Source organism: Vanacampus margaritifer, chromosome 15 (genome assembly GCF_051991255.1).
Source record: "Vanacampus margaritifer isolate UIUO_Vmar chromosome 15, RoL_Vmar_1.0, whole genome shotgun sequence".
Lineage (NCBI taxonomy): Eukaryota > Metazoa > Chordata > Actinopteri > Syngnathiformes > Syngnathidae > Vanacampus > Vanacampus margaritifer.
Genome location: NC_135446.1, coordinates 15,702,034 through 15,723,151, shown reverse-complemented (window position 1 = coordinate 15,723,151; position 21,118 = coordinate 15,702,034). Strand labels below are relative to the sequence as shown.

The 21,118-nt window shown below is 41.0% G+C and overlaps 1 protein-coding gene across 6 annotated transcripts in view; it reads left to right on the top strand.

Moving 5' to 3' along the window:
* The first annotated feature begins 2,329 nt into the window (after positions 1-2,329).
* The window catches only part of svep1 (sushi, von Willebrand factor type A, EGF and pentraxin domain containing 1), a 60,202-nt gene continuing 41,413 nt past the window's right edge, over positions 2,330-21,118 (top strand). For all 6 annotated transcript variants that reach the window (XM_077543865.1, XM_077543863.1, XM_077543864.1 and 3 more), the window contains exons 1-4: positions 2,330-2,554; positions 2,939-3,509; positions 13,281-13,536; positions 14,661-14,837. In XM_077543865.1, the coding sequence (XP_077399991.1) occupies positions 3,003-3,509; positions 13,281-13,536; positions 14,661-14,837 (940 nt within the window). In that variant the 5' untranslated portion in view covers positions 2,330-2,554; positions 2,939-3,002. The remainder of the gene's footprint in view (positions 2,555-2,938; positions 3,510-13,280; positions 13,537-14,660; positions 14,838-21,118) is intronic.

The window sequence follows — 21,118 nt, the reverse complement described above, 5'->3', positions numbered from 1 at the left end:
CAATAAGTATTTCCAGTATCCGGAGTTGTGTAATATTTGTTGCATTATTTAGCCATTACTTTTTCCCAAAAAATTGTCAATTGAAATATATTTGGGACTATTTTTTCCCCTGTACTATACTGCCATCTAAGGCATTACAACTTCTACCTACAACATGCTGTTGTAATGGCGTTCAACTATCGAGAGGGGGCAGCCTAACATAACTCTTCAATGACAAATGGTTCATCTGGGTGATGATGACTAAAAAAAAAAAAGGTTAAAAAGGTTAAAGTACAACTGATTGTCACGCCAATCTAAGTGGGGTGAAACTCGTTCTCCTCATTTGACCCATCCACTGAGAGCGCCGCCAATGTGGAAGAAAGAACGCAGTTAAGACGCTTCTTTTACATTCAATTCAAAGCTAATGAGAACTTCGAATGCTAACTATGCTAACACATTATACGATAGCAACCTGAATACAGAAAGTGCTGAGGCTACTTGACTGTTTTTGTTTACATCCATTATTGTACTCAGTTGGAATATTTTTCAATGGTGTGTACATTACACTCACTCACTCACTCACTCACTCACTCACTCACTCACTCACTCACTCACTCACTCACTCACTCACTCACTCACGCACGCACACGCACACACAGCTGTGACTTCCTGCTCTTTGGCACTGCAGACCTCATCAGACTTGGTGATCGTCCCAAGGGAGTCAGGGGGTTTGTGGAATGGAAAGGAATCTTGTGTGAGCGTGTCTGTCTGGGTCTGTATGTTCCTTATGATGTGGCCACATAAACCCATTGCCCAATTCCAATTTTGGGTTTAAACTGAAGACACTTGACTCAGACAAAGGAGCGTGACCCTATGAGACAATGGCACTGATGATTTAAAAATGTTCAGCATTGGAAACCAGAGAATGAATGTAATGGAAAGCAAATGTGCCGAATGAGCTGAACAATTTGAAGTTGGAACGGTTTAAAATGCTTGAGAAATGTACTGTAGAAATAGGAAGTTAATATTAGCGGTGCTCTAATCCTTTGGCTGTTTTCTGTGATCAGCATATGTCGATCATTGCCTGTTATTGCCGATCACAAAAACTGATTATTGAATCATAATATATGTTTGTGCATTTTGTGCACTGCCAATCTGAAATAATGTCCTGTTTTTGTATAACAGGGAAATTTGGATAGATTTTTCTTCTTAAATCTGATTCAATAGGCTCCATCACTCGCGCGAAGAAAATGGATGGATGAAATCTGATTCATCAGTTAATCGGAAAAATGGAATTGATTGATTAGGCGATTATTAAAGGAATCAGCTTAATTGCATATGTACTTTTGAATTTATTGATTTGCAGAAACACTGACAAATATGTGAATTCTCATGATGTCCTGAATGAGCTTCACAGTTTGAAGGTGTAATGGTTTAAATCACTTCAGAAATGGGATTTTATTAGGTAAAACTTTTACAATTTTTGCATTAAACTAGTAAATTTGTGTATAAAATGAAACATAGTTACAAGACGTCCTGAATGAGATGCAGTTTTATGTTGAAATGGTTTGAATCAGTTTGAGAAATGTGGACGAATTTCGGTCAGAATTGTTTCCTTTTCGGCACTGATGTGGAAATTTAGTCTTGGAAGATGGTAAATATTGAAAAATGTAAGAATTTGGGAAAATAATCTCCAATGTGTCACAAATTGTTTGAATAAGTACTGATACATAGAAGGGTAAATTACATTTGGAAAAGGTTCATGGATAATGTGGAATTGTGGGAAAAGTGGGAATTTGAGGAGAATGATGGCTCCTTTGATGTTCGATTTGAAATGTGGACATTATTGGTAAGGAATAAAATATGTTGTTGAGTATGTTCCATTGAAAAGCACAAATTGGGAAATTTGGGCTGCCTCTAATTTGACCACCCGTTGAGCGTCTGCCGCTGCTCATTTTCCCTTGTAATTCCTTTTCCTCTGTCTTTGTTTTGCTTGCAGATAAAAATCTGCGGGGGAGAGGAAAAAGAGAGACAAGAGACTCCCATCTTTTGGGAAGGTATGACCGTATCCTTAGCCTTCATCCCATTCTGGTGATTGGCGGCGCTGGCCCCGCTGTTCTCTTTGGGAATGTTGACAGTCCACACATGTAGGGAGGGAGATTGAAGACGATGGAAGGGTGGGGGGTGAGAGAAAAAAAAATGACTTCACCGCCATTGCTGGACTGCCCCCTTTTCCCCCTTCAGCCTCTCTCTGTCTCCCAACTTTTTATCCCTCCCTCCTCCTAAATGATTCTGGAAGAGAGTGAAGGAGCATTCAGAGCGAAGAGCTTCGCATAGGAGAGGGTCGGCACACTGGCACTGAAGGGAAAAGCCTCTGGACTAAAAAGGATGGGGTTTGTGGACAGGTTTGTTTAGATTTTTGAAGGGAAAAGGGGCATGAGGTTTCTGTCTGTGGGGGAGACACCAAGGAGACAATGGATTGAGGAAGAAGCGATGCTTTTAAGGAACGTCGCACTGAGCTTTGAGGACGCAAATTCCGGTGGCTTGAATCAATCAAGAAATGTGGAAAGATTAGGTAAAAAAATTTCATTATGTGGGATTTTTGGGAATGTGGAAAATAGTTCCGAGATAACTTGGAATGAATTGAACAGTTTGAAGTGATAATGGTTTCAATCTGTGGATAAATGTGGAAGCATTAGGCCAAATTTTAAAATTGTGAAATTTGTCCCCCGAAATGTGGGGGATTTGAGGAATGCAAAATAAAATCTGAGATGTCTCGACTGGATACAACAGTTTTACATAGAGATGCTTTCAATTGGACAAATGATATGGAAGGACTGGTTTAAAATTTTGGGAATGTGAAAAATATTTTCTAATAATTGAGATGTCCTGAATCAGCATTAGGGTAAAAAACTGTACAAATTCAAGCATAAATTTGTGAATTTTGCCATGTGCACAGGACGCATTGATCTCCCGTAAGTCCTCCTTGACCTCCGCAGAGACCTTCCTCAGTGCTCTTCACTATGTGGTGGCAAAGGTCCACGCTGTCGTGGACTTGTTGCTTCCTAGTCCTGTGCGTCCTGGACGTTTGGACCGTGGGCCAAGGGCAGCCCCGCAACTCCCGCCAAATGGCGTCTTCCTCGTGGGCCGGCAACCTTTCGGAGAGCGCCGAGAGGAAAGTGGCGCGCCTCGGCGTGGCGTTCAAGCGCAACGTCCGCCAGCTCCGCGACAAAAGCGCCTGCCTGGATCTGGTCTTCCTGGTGGATGAGTCGTCCAGTGTGGGCGCCGGAAACTTTGGCAGCGAGCTGCGCTTTGTGCGCAAGATGCTCTCCGACTTCCCCGTGACGGCGGAGAACACGCGCGTGGCCCTCGTCACTTTCTCGTCCAAGACCCACGTGGTGACGAGGGTGGACCACATCACGGCCCCCAAGCCGCACCAGCACAAGTGCTCCCTCTTCAACAAGGAGATCCCGGCTATCAATTATAGAGGAGGGGGCACTTACACCAAAGGAGCCTTCCAGCGAGCTGCGGTGAGTCGAAAAATGAGTGATGGAAGATGATGTGGTTTTATATCCAAGGTTGCATAGCAACTGTTAGCATTTGATCAGTTCTCATTAGAAATACAACTTGTCGCAGGGGATAGAAACCGAGCCCTGCTGGAATAGGGGAAATTTGCAAGTAATTGACACCCACCACTAAAATGGTTTGTGACTGCCTGTAGGTGCCACAAGATGGTGGCAAATCACTACTTTTGTCTGAATGAAACTCCTCAACTCACTTCAACAGTGGTCCTTAGCACCATGATTGCCAAACCACAAGGAGGAGGTTGAGGAACAATGCAGTTATACTGTTTTACTCTACTTTGAAGGCATTTTTTGAAATCTCGCACAAAGCCATTGCCCAAGAAGGCATTTTTTTTCAGAAACAAAAAAGTTTCCAGGTGGAACTTGTCATCCGATTTTCTGAATTAGAATTTGCCATTCCAACCACACTAGGCATTTTAACAGGCTGTCATTTTCAGGATAAAGTACAGTATGTGAGCGAGTTACTATCGGGCTATCTGTTAGCATAGCAAGTGCTAGCATGTTAGCATTTGATCAATTCTTATTAGAAATGGTCCCAGGATACTGGAAGTGATGCGAAAAAGCATTTCAACTGGCTTGAACACTTTCTCTATTCATGTTGCTATTTTAGCATACCAATTGTGAGCAGGCTGTATCTTGCTGTGTGTTGGCATATGAACGGGTTGCGTGTTAGCATTTAATAAATCCTCATTTGAATTAGTAGCAGAATAAAGAGAGGGATGTGCTGCCAAACACTTGTCAGGTGACATCAGAAGTTTCTCTGTTCTGCAGTAGTTGTTATTATACTTTATGTTAGCTAGCATAGCAACACGTTTTTATCGTGCTATGTGTTAGCATAGCAGCTGTTAAGAGTGTTAGCCTTTGATTAAGTCTAATTAGAAATGGTACCTGAATACAGGGAGGGCTATAAAACCGTTATCAGTCGGCTTTTTTTTTTTTTTGTACTCGTGTTACCCTCTCGTGAGTCTTAGCACAGCTCAAAGGTTAGCTTGTTTATGGTTTGTTGATTTGAGCCGCCTGACACCCGACCGTGCGCACACGCACACTCGCACACACGCACACTCGCACACGCATGAAGGAGGACATATGGCCCGGTTCATCTGTCAAGTCCACGCAGCCCAGCTGTGTAAGTAAGCCATGTTGGTGGTATGAGGTTGCTGCTGTACAAGCACTTCATGCATCGGGTCTGCTTTCGGTCAACTTGTCCTGCACAACATTGAATATATTTGTGCAAAACTGCGAATTGTGCCCACGACGGTTGATGGATACACACAAATACCGAAAGTCATAGAAAAACATTTTACATTTAGTCATTTTTTACTGGATTCTCCCCAGTGTTTCCAGCGCTTAGCCGTGGGCCATATCCATAACGGTTTGGCCCTCAGGACAGTTTCTCAACTCAACCTCCTTAAGTTAAATGCTGATAAGGAGACCTGGCCAGGTCCCATGCTGCTAAAAACCACAACACCAAGACAAAAAAAAAGTCGCTCTAGAGGGTGGGCCGGTCCTCAAGTGTGTTAACAGTATTCCCAAATACTCCCTAAGTGATTTATCTAGTAATGTGTGCATAGATTTTTAAACTTTACCTCATGGATGAGGCCCCCCTTGCTGCTCACATAGATTCAATAATCCTGTAAAGTCATTTGGTTGAGCAAGACTCTCATTTTTCGCGAGGTGAGATTTTGGTGTTCTTTGGGACAGTGATGACGATAATTGATAATTGCATAATAGTAATAACAGGGCCATGTTTTATTCCCTCAGCGGCTCTAAGAGGCTGGGATCCATTAAGAGAGGGAGACATTTTTCCACCAGGCTTGCATGTAGAGACACGACTCTTTGGTCTCCATCTGTCTCATGTCTCGGTCTCGGCATAGGCGTCGAGCGTCGTCAGCATGTGTCGTGGTCATGTCTCATTTTTGCCTTTTTTTTTTTTGTGCATTGCTTGTGGAAAGAATGCAGACAGAAAATTAGGGGACAATATAGAGAATTCTTTTTTCCCCGCATGAGGAAACTTTGACATTTTTCCTCATTAAAAGCTGCCTTGTCTACGTGCGAAAGTGCAAAATCAATAGTTTTCTTCCTTTGGGGAAAGTACATCAGTAGAGCAACATCACTGTTTTGTCTTTCCGAAGGAAAGTGTAACATTTATAGATTGTCTTCTTTTTAGGAAAGTTCACTGTCAATAATGAAGTTTCTTTTTAGCAAAGTGCGACATAAATAGTTTGTCTTCTTTAGGGAAATGTAACATGAACAGTTAGTCTTCTTTTTAGGAAAGTGCAGTAATAGGATGTCTTCTTTTTAGGAAGGTGCAACATCAATAGTTTGTTTTCTTTAGGAAATATTTGTTAACAAGTTTGTCTTCTTTTTAGGAAAACAACATCAATAGATAGTCTTCAGGAAAGTATGACATGTATAATTTGTCTTCATTTTAGGAAAGTGTATCATGAGTAGATTGTCTGCTTTTTAGCAAAATGCAACCTCAGGAGTTTGTCTTCTTTTTATACTTTCATCCTTAAGAGTTTTCACGAGACAGTGCTGTGTCACCTTCTTGCTGCAGGTGGACATGCGGCTTGGGTTCCGATTTTTGAGCGGATTGGGCAGCATACAAGGAGAGTTGATAGGGAGAATGTGAGGAAAATGGCTGAAGAGATTTTTTTTCTTTTAAAGTAACTGATGGTAAGGTGGCACGCAAATCTGGGTCAAAGGAGATCCTGGAATTCTTTATTGGCATGATCCCCTCTGCTTTGCCAGCCAGCGTTTAAACTCGCAGTTGGGCAATTTAAATTCCCCCCCCCCCCCACTCCTGTATTGAATGCTTCCAAACTCACCTGGAAAGCCGTTGGGCTCATCAATCACAGCGAAATGTTTACGGACTGCACATCTTTCCATGTTTGTCATCGAGTGCAATTAAGAGTACATTTGAGTGGTTTGAGTGGGAACGCGCGAACACGTGTGCACGGCTGACGGCCGTAAAACAGACACGAGCGCGTCTGTGTCATGTAATCGCTTCAATAACTCCTAACCGGCGCTAAAAATATAAATGGCCGTCGTGGGCCTTGCCAAGCCGCAGCAGGCCAAACAAATAACGCGACTCTCATTCCAGTGAGTCAGCACAATGTCTCCCATTCCTCCCATTTCTGTGTTTTCCGTCCGAACTGAAGACCGCTTCGAACACTGCCTGCAAGGTTAAACGAGACCCGTTGGTCATAATATTTGCGAGTGCACAGCCAGCAGAGGTGGCAACTGGCAAAAGGACACACACTCTGTACTTAGTCGAAGGACCGATACTATATGCAGGGATGTGATTTTTCCGCTAATTCGCGGAATTCCGCTTTTTTTTTATCTCCCCCCCAAAAAAAAAAAATCTGTTGTTTTTTTTTTTTTTTTTTTTAGTAGTTCATTGTGTATGCACATGACTCCGACAGATAACATCTTCTGCTATAACAAAGACATTTGTGGTATGCTCTAATATGAGTTACTTTTTTATTTGGTCATGATACAATTATTTGTTCATGAAATTTGAACTCTTCAACATTATTTATGTGTTAACTTAGTAATCACATTAGTTAGATATGATGATATTCTCAGTGATAGTTTTTAAAAGCAAAGGCAGTCCAATGTTTTTGAATGTGACTGATTTTGAGTTGGCTAAAACTGCCATTTTATATGGGATAGTTCAATATACATTGAAAATTTATGCTGTTGTTTTGTCTATTTCTTTGTCATGTGAGTGCATTGAAAGTACTTAAAAACACAGAAAACCCATGAGCTCCGGGGGGCTCCGCCCCCCTTGTCCCCCCACCAGGGCACTGCCCTGGACCTAGCTGGGTGCCAGCGTCCCCCAGACACCCGGCTAAATTTTCAGATAATTTCACTTTGGTCAAATCACATCCCTGTATATGTGTAGAAAGTCGAGGTCGGGTGAACTTTTGGGCTAAAGGGTCATTTTTGATTGATTCATTGATGATGAAAAAGAAAATTCTGGTGAAAATGTCTTTGCAAAATGATAAAATAATGTGCTCATAAGTTTACATACACTAGGGGTGTGTAAACTTATGAGCACAACTGTCTTTGTGTTATATAGCTCAGCCTCTGCTCTGAAGAATGAAAAAAAAAAAACATGGCTAAAGAGCACCCTTTGCACAAAATGAAAGCAAGGTGCAAGTCTTTGATCCAGCTCCCAAGGGTGAAGCCAGACCGCGATAAAATGATAAGACTCGGCTCTGCTTCCTGTCTCGGCAACCGCCACTTCCCGCCATCTTGGCCTTAATCATTTCCTCCCACTCGCGGTGCGTCTGCCGCCGGCCTCCACGCAGCCCCTCCGTCTGGTCCTCGGGATCAGGGATGCTTCACCTCGCCGCGATAAGACGGAGAGTCAAATGTCTGACGAGGCAAGTAGGTCATTGTGGGTGAAAATGATCTCACTAGCCATGACGATCCACTCAATTTAATTGTTTGACAAATGATTGTTACTTCACGGGACTCCCCCTCTCCTGCCTTCTTTTCTGCAATGGATGCGCAATATTTTCCAGAAATTTGGGCCGACTTTCCAGCCTCTGAGTGTCTCGAACGCAAGGACCCTGAGGCCTCCTCATTCATGACTGCGCAGATAGTTTCCATCTTTTCAGACATTACATTGCCATGTGTTTTTTTTTCCTGGAAAGCCTACCGTGACGACATATAAGTGCTACAAAATGGATGTGGTAGTATGTATGGTTAAATGGTGGGAGTAATAAAGTATAGGTAGGGGAGACCGGGGTTAGTTATATATTTCTTGGAATCAATGCATCATATAGAAACAAAATGTATATCAGATGAAAGACCAAAGTATTAGGTAGATTTTTTGTATTCATATCATTTTCATACTTTGTGCCAGTGCAGAGTTATAAGCCATCAAATAGAGGTAGTGAACATGTGACATGTTGACCCACCAATGGGTAAGTTGTCACACTATATGGGGTAAGTTGTCACACTGGATTTTGAAACTAATTAAACTAGGACAAAATTATCCTTGTTCTTCTGTTTATGTTTTGTTTAGTTTTTTTTTTACAGCCAGAGAAATTGTTTATCATTGATCTTGAAAATTTACCATAGCCATGACTGCGCAGATAGTTTCCATCTTTTCAGACATTACATTGCCATGTGTTTTTTTTTCCTGGAAAGCCTACCGTGACGACATATAAGTGCTACAAAATGGATGTGGTAGTATGTATGGTTAAATGGTGGGAGTAATAAAGTATAGGTAGGGGAGACCGGGGCTAGTTATATATTTCTTGGAATCAATGCATCATATAGAAACAAAATGTATATCAGATGAAAGACCAAAGTATTAGGTAGATTTTTTGTATTCATGTCATTTTCATACTTTGTGCCAGTGCAGAGTTATAAGCCATCAAATAGAGGTAGTGAACATGTGACATGTTGACCCACCAATGGGTAAGTTGTCACACTATATGGGGTAAGTTGTCACACTGGATTTTGCAACTAATTAAACTAGGACAAAATTATCCTTGTTCTTCTGTTTATGTTTTGTTTAGTTTTTTTTTACAGCCAGAGAAATTGTTTATCATTGATCTTGAAAATTTACCATAGCCATTGAGCAAACGTTAACGTAAAATATTATGAAATAGATTAAAGCCCTTAGGAACTGCTGGTAAGTAGGTCATAGCTCTCAGCCACAAATGCCTGTTTTGCTTCCCTTAAACTGGCAATACAAAATTGAATTAATAAATAAATAAATAAAGCATTTCGGTTAGTGGATGGATGGTTCATCATGAAACTTAAACCAGTCCTGACATGTGGGCATACTGTAGTTCCAACAACTGGAAAATCTATTTTTAAACAATGAAACAAAACAGAGTTGCCAGAGGTGCATTTTTGCCATTCTTTGCATATGTGACAACAAACCCCAAAATGATTGAGACAAGTTGCCCCAAACTACCATGTTGGCTAGTACTTGCTCTAGTTTAAATTTAGCTTAAAACAAAGCAGTGACTGAAGCATGACAAGATGCCCGAATCTCTCCTCTAACGAGTCCACATGATTTGCTGCTAGAATTTGTCTATGTACGATGCCTGTTTCAAAATTTATGAAGTTGAACATTTTTACTTTGGGTTGTGCAAAACAGATAACTGGCACTCCTCTCAGCTCACAATGTGCTATTCTCTTCTCAGTACACAACCTATGACCATTTATACAAAGAAAACTAGTATTCCACTTTTTCGTTGCGACAAAAAAATTGCAATGTGACAACTTACCCGTGATACAACTACCCCCGGTCTCCCCTACTTTGTTATAGATTTTTCAGGTACACTGCACTGTTCCCCCAAGTAGTTGCCACTACCCAAAGGTTCATATATTTTTTTAATTTTCCAAGCACATATCTCCGGTGATGTGCTGACAGATGGCCAGGTAAGACGCAGATATGCGCACTGCGAGGTCAGCCGAGTTCAACGGTTGTGACGGCCTTTGACCTGGGGAAATGGAAGCCCATTTATCTATGTCAGACTGGTGATTTGTAGAGAATCTTGAAAGTAGAAGCAAAAAAAAAAAAAGTCTCTAGAAGTGTGTCTGAAAGAAGCCTGAAAATGACTGGAGATTCACGTTTTATGTAATTTTGCAGTCAGGAGTCGGCCAACCTAGAGTCCAGACACGGGTGTCACTTACCCAAACCGTTCCACAGAGTTCACTTTAGCACATAAACGGCCACAATCATCAGCCACCCATGGCTTAAAATAGCGCTTTACAATCTGCTGATAAATGAAAGCCAGCAAAGGTGTTGAGGTGAGGAGTCTGGCGTATACACGGTGTGAACGGTGTGGAGGATTTGAAGGCAAATACTTTGTTGGCAGGGTCAGGGGGTCTCCAAAGGAAGTGGCTGTCAGTGGCTTTTGCGGCGTGGGCTGCCACCTTCAATTATGCGCGGCATTCATGATCACTGTCATTCAGGGAAATGCAGCGAATGCTGACTTGAACGTGTTGCAAGTTCACTCCCAAAGACCCGATAACAATCCATTTCCACACAGCTCGCAAGTGTAATTATTGTGGTTCAAGCAAAATATTAGCGTAGCTTAGCAACTCAGTCAGACACCATGGAATGTGAAAATAAGATTGAGCCCAATATTTCTCAAAAGCGCCGCCAGTGGAGTGTTGCATGTTGATGTTTGTCTTAGCGAAAGCATAAAGCAGAGCAGATAGTCTGTCAAAATAAGCACTCTCACTTCCGAAAATGAATGAGGGGAGTGGGGAGGTGGCTTTTCTGAGCGGATGCGGTTAGATTGCTATTGCAGGCTTTTTGTTGTTGTTTTTGAATGGTGGATTATGTGTTTGAAAAACAAACAAAAAATCATAAAAAAAAAAATGTCCATGGATGTAAGTCATTGTGAGTCTTGTTGATGTTTTTACTGCTAAGCCCTCCAGGCTTTCAACGCTCCTCTAACACATAGTGTATCATTGTCTCCAAATCACACACACTGATAAGCGGCCGTTGTTGACGGCTTGTTATCGCTCCCTTGGACCTGTGCCAAAATGGCCAGCAAGAGTTAGTTGGCCCAAATGCATCATGCCGAGAAATGCACGGGAAGCCTTGTTATGTTAAAGTGAAAAAAAATGCCCCAAAACATGCAGGTTCATTCTCAAGTCTGTAGAAAAAGTTATATTTTCTTTGAGAATGTTCTTCTTTTTGAAAAAAAAGTCAAATAAGTTTTTTTCATTTTCTTTTTTTTACTCTTGGGATGCAGCCGACTCTATTGGCAATTGAAGCGGCTCCCCTCATTCGCTTTAAAATCAGGGCGGTCGAGGCGCACACAGTGCTTTATGCAGGTAAACTGCAAGATCGCGCCCTTGCAGGTTGATGTAGTCAGCCGCGCATATGAGGTGGGCAATTAAAGACGTGTGTGAAAAATAAAATATTTTTTAAGATTTAAACGATTCAGATGGATTGTCATATTCATGAATAAAACACAATGGAGGGCCAAATCTGTCTTCCTCCGTCACGATCAAATCGATCAAAATGGCGTTACGTCACCCGCACCACCATTTAGACCTGCTCTTTTTATATCTAAGATCTAGTCTACTTTTTGTCACCAAAACACTCAGCGAGACTTGCCCCCAAAAATGAAGAAACACCCATTTTTGCGCCTGTCTCCCAATAAAGTGTTTAAACATGAGTTGTTTTTTTTTGCCTCATCCCAGACACGTTTTTCAAAGACAACGGGATTCCTTAGTTTATTGCTATTCTTCTATTTGGCACATACAATAGCAATTAAACTCCAGCTGGCGTCACTGCAACAAATGGCTTTCACTTATGATGTGCTCATTTTCTTCACATTTCTTCTGTGGGTAAAAAAAGAAAGAAAAGAAAAAGCACAAGCTGTGTTTAGCACTTTTGTGTATTATGCCAGCATGAACTTTTGGTGTTTAACGCCACTATCTTTACATTTTATGCACAGCTACCACTCAGCTGTTACAGCGAGCGAGCGGTGCCACGGGAGGGCCTGGTTCTCCTGAATGCAGCGGCGCGATAAGTCACGCTGGCAGTTATAGGCAGCCGTCCTCCTTTTCCTCCCTCGCTCCCTCGCTCCGTGGCCTCTGTAATTACGCTCCTGCTGCCAGAGGCCGCTTGATGTTTGGCCAATTAGACAATAAAGACCAGAGCTTTCTCTCCTTCACCCCGTCACACCCTTTGTGTCCTTCTTTCTTAGGATTTATTCCTTGACCAAGATCAAGACACCACAAGATGGAGGCAAAGAACTATTTTTTGGTTTAAATGAAGCTCCTCAACTCACGAAACATAGTTCTTTGGCATCAAGAGCAGTCGTAGTCAGTTGTATGGCTTTCGGTAAACAGCCCAACTGAATATCCGTCCTCCCGAGAGTATTCGAGCTCGTCGGACCCTTGAAAATAAATGTCTCACCGAGTTGGATATCCTGTCTAATTGTATGTGGTGGATTGTAAATGCGTGGCTAAAGTTAGTTTGGGAACCGTATCTGCGTCTGCCCAGTGTTTTTTGGCGGTTTTCGACCACTGCCAAGCAGCTGGCTTGTCTGTCGGAGAAATCATTACAGTTTTGGGCCATTCTCTCATTTTCTCTCGCCCCTTGCTCCTGCTGAGGTAGGGATTTGAAGCGGCCTAGAAATGAGGGTTGCTTTTAGTGGTCATGTGTGACGTTCGTCGATATTCACTCGAGTCCTGCCTGTATCGTGACAGCCCGGCCTGTGTGATTATATAACATGAAAGTTTGTGTACACTCTAGACATCCATTTTCTTTCCTGCTTGCCCCCATTAAGAGCCAATTGGAGTCTATCCCGGTCAGGTTATAATAATAATAATATCATACATTTCTAATTAGTTTTCAAATCGTTTTGTCTTTTCATTTTTTAAATACAGTCTTTTACATTTAATATCAAATTTGTTCTTTTTAATTTTTTACAAAATGCTTGTTTTTGGTTAGTTTCTAAACGTTTTAGTATTGTTTTTGTTTTTTTTAAATTGTTTTTTAATGTAGTATTTGACCTTTTTTGTGCAGATGTACAGCAATACCAAAGTATTTTAAATTAGCCCTGAACGCTAATGTATGATATTGACAAAAACAAGACATTTTCGCTATAAATCTAGCTAGTTTTAGTTATCTTTATAAATGTTTCAGTTTTTTGTGTTTGTGAGAGAGTTGTGTACTTTGTCTTTGTCAGCTAATGAGTTTCTATCGTCTCCCAATAGCAAATCCTGCGTCATTCCCGCGCGAATGCCAGTAAGGTCATCTTCCTGATCACCGACGGTTACTCCAACGGTGGAGATCCTCGACCCGTGGCGGCGGCTCTGAGGGAGCGCGGCGTGGAAATTTTCACCCTGGGCATCTGGCAGGGCAACATCCGAGAGCTGCACGACATGGCCTCTCACCCCAAGGAACAACACTGTTACCTGCTGCACAACTTTGCCGAGTTCGAAGCCCTGGCTCGCCGTGCGCTGCATGAAGGTAAGAAGTCGGGCAAGTTTAGCCTCTGGTGATTTATTTTTATTTTTTTCGTAGGATGGACCAAAACCATTTTCCCTCTTTTTTATGACAGAATTCTTCTTAGGATGAGCTGACCAACTTAAAAAAAACATCTGTTAAAGCAGTTGACGGACTTAAGAATCATATTGCACCCATCTTTCCATTGACTTCTCTCAGTTATATAAGGTCACTTCATTGGTCGACTGACATGACATAATGGGAATCTCGTAACATTTTAAATGATTACAGTTGTGTTTCGCTTTTAAGTAACGCCAGCAGCCATTTAATTAATTCCAATTTTCTCCCTGCCATTGAGTGGGAATTCCCATAATTGGCTCTTTGGCAGATATAGCAAGCTGTTCTTCAAAAAGTTAACATGTGCTTGATTAAAACTATTCATTGACACTCCCAGTTTCAGTTTACAGTAAAACGAACACAAAAAAAAGAAAAAGACATTTTTTGTATTATAAATAAACACGCAGTTGCCTCTTACAAAAGTTAACTTGCGCTAGCGTAATGCTAACACATAATTCAAAACGCCATAGATGCATCATTGTCCAAGTATAAGAAATGTTTGAAATGTACACAAAGATGATAAAACTAATACTTTCGTGCATATATTTGTTCTTGTGTGAGACAAATGAATTATAACACCGCAGCTTTACTGTGACTTAATAATCAAAACTGCATGCATGCACCACACTGCCCCCTTGAGTTCACAACAGACATTTGTCACGTTGTCATCATGGGATGTTTTTTGCACAATTTTTAGGGGGAAAATGAATTTAATACATTTGGAGAAAAAGCTGTGACATTGCTGTGAAAAATGTGGAAAAACTGTAAATCACGAGAACCGACTCGCAGGCTGTCTGAAGCCTCCGAGTGAGGAGACGCGGTCGTAAAAGATCAGACGCACATGCGGATAAGGCCGTGAGAACCGAAAAAGCAGCTCCGGCCTTGCTGCGTCCGCTTCCACTTTGCCATGAAGTCGGCCAGGAAGCTTCAAACCGGATTTGGAAGCTTTCGGTCACATGCTTCTTCACTCGTCACATTAGTGGGAATGAGACATCATAATGTTTGATGTGTTTCAACACTTCTGCCTCAAGATCTCCCCACGGGCAGCTACATCCAGGAGGATCTGTCCCGATGCTCGACCTTGTGCGAGGCCGGCCGGGACTGCTGCGACGTGATGGCCAGCTGCAAGTGCGGCACGCACACCGGACGCTACGACTGCATCTGCGAGAAGGGATACTACGGAAAGGGCCTTCAGCACGAGTGCACGGGTAGGGAGCACCAAAATTTTGTCATGCAAGGGTGTTAGCTTGACTACGAAAAAAAGTAACAATTATTATGGTATTAAAATAAAAATTAATGAGGGGAGACCAATACAACTCTTATTATCATTAGTAGGGATGGGCGAGTACCGGGTACTGGTATCGGGCTTATACTTGGTCTTATTTCAAGGTATGGGTGGTACTTTTGATAGGCTAGACTAGAAACTAGAAATTAAAAATGAGAAGAATGAAAAATTAATTTCATGTAATTTTAGGGAAAATCTATATGGGATATATAGGTCTTTCTTAACAATTATCCTTTATTGTTTTTTGGGAAATATTGGGGAAAACTAGAAAAATTCCCGCGGAAATTTTGAATGGGACTGCTGACTCTTTGGTAATGAGCTGAACAGTTTAAAATTTAAACCACTGGAATCGGTCAAGAAATGTGGAAGTTAACCATAATCAACATCAACTAAAAGTATCTCACTGTCTCTGAAAATGTATTTCAAAAAATGTAAATGAGCTGAACAGTTTAAAATTTAAATGACTGGAATCGGTCAAGAAATGTGGAAGTTAACCATAATCTAAAAATATGTCACTGTCACTTTAAGAGCGCACATACATTTTTGACTTAAACAAAAAAAACAATATTAAGGTAATTAGTAGTAATTTTATTTATTAAAAGTAGTATTTAATAAATAAAAAAATCCCATTATAAGAGAGTGAATTCATATATTTCTACCAAAATTCAATTTGTAATATTACAAGAAAAAAATTGTAATGTTTACAAAGATGTATTTCGTCACACATAAAAGTCAGTCCTATTTTTCCAATTTGCAATATTAAGATACTTCAAGTTCAACAAGAGGAAACAAAAGAATGAGAAGGATGTCAGATTTAATATATATAAAGACATATTCGCTCAAGATAAAAAGCCATAATCTTCCACGCATTAAAATCCAAATTTAATGAGGGATTAAAGTCCTATTTTGACAAGTGAATTTAAAAGACCACATTTGGAGAACCCCCGCTTTCATAGCCATCGCTCTCATCCCTGTCACAAGTGATACAGCAGATGAACTTTCCCCGCATGTATTCCCTCATTGGCCCCGATTGCGTCGCTTCAACTCCATCCAGCAAAGACGATGATGAAGTGCGAGGAGTCATGACAGATTCCCTCATCTCGCTTTTATTTACGTCGCCTCTTTAAGCCCTGTTTTGCGTTTTCCGTGGCGTCGTCGGTCGCACTGCAACTCCGCGCGGGCAGGTGGTCTCGTCGTGTTAAAAGGTTACATCATGTTCATTGCGTTTGGGAGAAACAATCTCCGCGTGTATTTGTGTGTGTGTGTGTGTGTGATTACAACACAATGACTAACAGATGCACTGGATCTAAAGTGAGTGATTGGGTAACTGTTTCGTTTTGAGAGCTCGCTTTGATACAGACAGACGCTAAAAGGCCAGTGTTTTCCAACGTTTATTGAGTGGAGACATATATCTGACATGAGAAAAATCTTGCGGTGCGCCATCAAACAAAAATGTCACAAAAAGTATATCTATACAGCGACGTAATCCCGCGGCTCGCCAATCGCAGACTTGAGACATTGTGAGCACTGAACCAAAGGAAGAGTACGCTCTCTTCTTTCATCAGAAAACAAGCTCACACATAATTTTTTTTTTTTTAAAAAAAGGAGCGCAATGATGATGTCAAATCGAATGAACAATACTGAGCTCTCCTAAAAAAAAAGAAAGAAAACAAGCTCACACGCACGCACACACGCACACAGGCACATACATATATTCACCCACATACCCCCCCCCCCAAAAAATAATAATTAAAAAAAAAAAAAAAAAAAAGAAGGGAGAGCAATGATGATGACACGTCAAATCGGTAAAATTACCAAATGAACAATACTGAGCTCTCCAGAAAAAAAAAGAAAACAAGCTACGTTTGTAGCTTTTCTGTTCGCCAGTAATCAGCTGTAGAACACGGATCAGTTTCACCACAAAATGCCGGTTTCTGATCAAAAAGCAGAGAAAACCAACTTTTTTTGTGAAAAGAAACACAGTCGTTGCCGTTGTGACACCTCTCGTTTGAAAACAACAAAAGGAAGACTCAGACTTTTGGATTCAAGTTTGTGAAAACGCATTTAAAATGACAAAACACACAAATTTACAACTTATCCAATATAAAATTATTCACAGAACATACATTACTCAATATATGATGAAGAAAATGGGACTCTCAGACTCCGACCTTTGTCTCCAATGCTTACAAAACACTACAGACACTTATGTTCATGCTTTATGGTTATGTACTCCGGTTATGTATTTCTGGACTAAAGTCTTAGAAAAACTTTCCGCTATTTTGGACTGTAGGATACCTTTATCTCCAAACTTGTGTTCGCTAGGTGACCTAACAACAACTGACTTACCACATAAACAATTTCAATCTACACTTGTAGCCCTTACTATCGCAAAAAAAAACAATTCTTGTTAACCGGAAAAATAAACAAACTCTGAATATCGACCAATGGTCTAACCTCCTCATAAATCACATTTTAATGGAAAAAATATCTGCCTCAAATAAAAAACAAATATCAAAATTTATAGAAACATGGTCTACGTATATAGAATTTTTTAACCTAATTCTGGTTACTTAATTCTGTCTGTTAGCGAGAGCCACCACATCGTGATAACTTACATTGATGTTTCTGCATTTGGCAATTTATTATTATATTATATTATTAGTATGGGATTTTTTTTAATGGGCTTTAGGTGAACTGATGAATACACACACGCTCGCACGCACGCACGCACACACACACGCACATACACATACTCACCCACATACAAAAAATAATAATAATAAAAAAAATAATAAAAAAAAAATAAAAATATATATATATAAAAAAAAAAATTTAATAAAAAAGGAGAGCAATGATGACATGTCAAATCGAATGAACAATACTGAGCTCTCCATAGAAAAAAAAAAAAGGAAGACTCAGTAAGTGTTTTTGCTGGCAAAATAATCATTTGCAGATTAAGTGTACAATTATGAAAAACTGACTCACTGCATGGCTCGAGTTGAAAGTCAGTAATTCGTAATTGACTGCTTTTCTCACCATCGCGACACACATTGTCTACTACTTACCACAACAAATATTCTGTTCATACCATACTTATGTTATGCATACTCTGTTTGACTGTCATGTGCCTAAACTCCCAAACGTGTTGGCATTTCTCACCATCATAAAGCCCTTATGCCACTGATAGGACAAACGTTTGTGAAGGTAGCGAATGTTACATCAGGGTTCGTCAGGTCTCGTTCAAAGTCGCAACATTTGCTAAACGTTTGTGTTTTGGTTTTTTTTGCTTGAAAAGAAGAAGAAAAATAATCAGTCATGTTACATGTTGCTATGTGGATTTTTTTAGGCGGATGCCAATTCCAATATTTGACAGAACAAAATTCTGATAACTTGATTATTATTATTATAATTTTTTTTAAACTGAAGGACAGATTTGACAGATTTAAAATACTTCAAAAATCAAAGAGCAAACATTGGCCAATTAATCGGTCAGGCTCTTTGCTAATGTTATGAACTGACTAACAAAAATGCTAAGTTAGCGAATGATAGCAGTGAAAAAATACACCTCACTTACCTCACTTAATGTTTTGACTTAAAATAGTCGAGATTGAGCCACTGTTTACCTCAAGGAGGCCTGGCTGAATGAAGCAGGGCTGTTGTGTGGATTCTGGGTACGTTGTGTGCGTCACTGGTCAGCTTTTTTTGACAGGCGCAGCAAAACACTGCTGCCAGAGTCAAGCCTCCCTCTCCACAGTGTGTGTGTGTGTGTATGTGTATGAGTGGCTTCAGGTGGGTTAGCTGTCTAGACTCTGAGGTTTGCGTTTTTTTTTTTTTGACTCCCCCCCTTTCCAAAAACATACAAGAACATCAGTGCTGTCAGTGGGGCTGTTATTATTATTGACTGAGCAATTTGGTTGGAAACCTTATCCATATCCCCACTGTGTAACCAGCAGTATTGTTTATAGACCCGTCCGAGCCAAGAGAAACAGTCTCTTCCAAAAAAACCTGGAGTGGAATTCCAGCAGATAAAGACAAAAGGCGAGGCCCCGTTCCGACACAGTTGCCGGACTATGACAAACGGGACTTTGTGGGATCTGTGATGGAGAGGACTGGAGAAGTGGTTCTGTGGGGGCTGAGAGTCAAACGGGGTCTGTGACCTCTTCTGGAGCCTGGGGTGGAATGACAGCAGCTCTGGATTGTGTTCTAAACTCACTCAGTAGCACCCCCTGGAAAGTTGAGCTTGATTTTCCACACATAGAAAGCCCCTGTTTTTTTTTTTTTTCAAATCGAAACAAAGTCGGCGGGCATGTCTGTCGTAACAGGACGCAAGAAAAAGTCGGAAAGACGCATGCAAGAAATTGAAGATTTTGGTTTGAATCAGTTCCAGTTAGAAAAATAATTATCCCCAACTTTCAGTAGATACGATAAGTCAGATGTTTTGGTTTGAAGCAGCCAGTTTTGGGCCAAATTTTGTGAAAAGTGGCCAGGAAAGTCAGATTTTTTTTTTTGCCCCAGAAACCATTGCCACATACTGAAAATAAATTGAGGAGAAATCCTCTGAAAAAGGGGTGTAGGAAGATCATGATTATCCCCCAACTCGCAATTAATTCAGTGCCCACATGCTTATTCAAAGTGAACATTTCCAAAATCAAATCTCGCCCTAGACTTTTTGGAACCCTCCTCTAACCCCCAAGTTCACCGCTGCCAGCACACGGATGAAAGTGGCCTTCTATTTTCAGTAATTTACAGTCGGATGCCGTAATAAGTCAGGATTCTGCACCTAAGGAGTGGACCTGTTACATAAACAGTAAGGACGCTCTGTTACCTCCCGCTTGTGGAAACCTTCAAATTCCTCCCCAACAGCATCAATAACTGTAAACCGTCTGGACAGCGTGCTTGTCTCCTTCCAACGTCTTTGGTGCCAAAACCAAAGCCTCATTTGCAGATCTGGTGCTGTTCTTGTGTGGGAGAGCGAAAAAACACACATCACCTCCATGTTTAGCTACGAACTTGAGATCTGAGAGTTGTAACCAAGAGATGAAGCGTTAAGGAATCTCGGTAAAAGTAAATTTTTTGTATTGTTTAGCTTGTTATTGTCTTGCCTGTTGCCCCGTTACAGGATATTTTCTCATTTATCACTTGAAATGTCTACTGTACGTGGCGCGATGAGTAAAAACAGACCTTTTCCCTGTTTGTGTGTTTATTTATTTATTTATTTTTTCATTTTTTTTTTCTGGAGAGCTCAGTATTGTTCATTCGGTAATTTTACCGATTTCACATGTCATCATCATTGCTCTCTTTTTTTCCCTTTTTTTTTAAAAAATTTAAAAAAAATTATTTTTATTTTGTATCGTGTATGTGCGTGCGTGTGAGTGTGTGCGTATGTACGTATCAAAGTGTTTATTTACACCGTACCTCGCGCGCACTGCGGGCCTTTTTGTCACTTATTTCCCAGCACACTGCCATCTATAATCAAGCTGACCAGACTGGAGAGCTGCCCGTGTTTGTACAGTTGTTTAGCGGTTCGCCTCACTCTCCCCGCCGAACCCCAGTCATCCCGTAGTCTGTAATAAGCGAGCGGGATGTGCACTTTGTCCTTGGGAGTCTGCGAGAGATATCGTCGCTCTTCCGACGAGCTCGGGATCACTTGACTTCCTTCTTGAAATTGCCGTTTATTGTGTGGGGGGGGAATAGAAACTGGTTATTCTTACCGGATCCCTTTCCAAGGTCAACGATGGAAGGTCAATCACACCAGATGATGTGTGCTGTCGGAGCAAATGTATATACAGGCTGTGTTAACACAAAATAAAACCACCATTTTCTTCTTTCCCCGAGACAGACCCTGGCTTGAATGTGTTTTGCAGGCCAGACTATACACTTTAATTGTCTATTTCCAGTGTCTATTTATGCACATGTTAAGTCTCAGTTGCGAGTGGAACGCCTCTCCCTCTCTCGCAACACTCTGGAATTTAGGAGTTGGCTTGATAGAATGTCTGCCGTGAGAGGGCCTTAGACCACAAGCGAGCAGACTGAGCAATGCCAAGGTAGTCAAAAATGGATCAAAACTGGCTCGTTACCGCTTTGACCCCCCAAAAGGCTAACTTCCTGTTCACTTCCATTCATAGGTCCTTGAGAGTTTTTAACGCGTCCAAATTTCATGACGATCGGTGAGATCGGTGTCGAGGAGTGGCTGCTTCGATC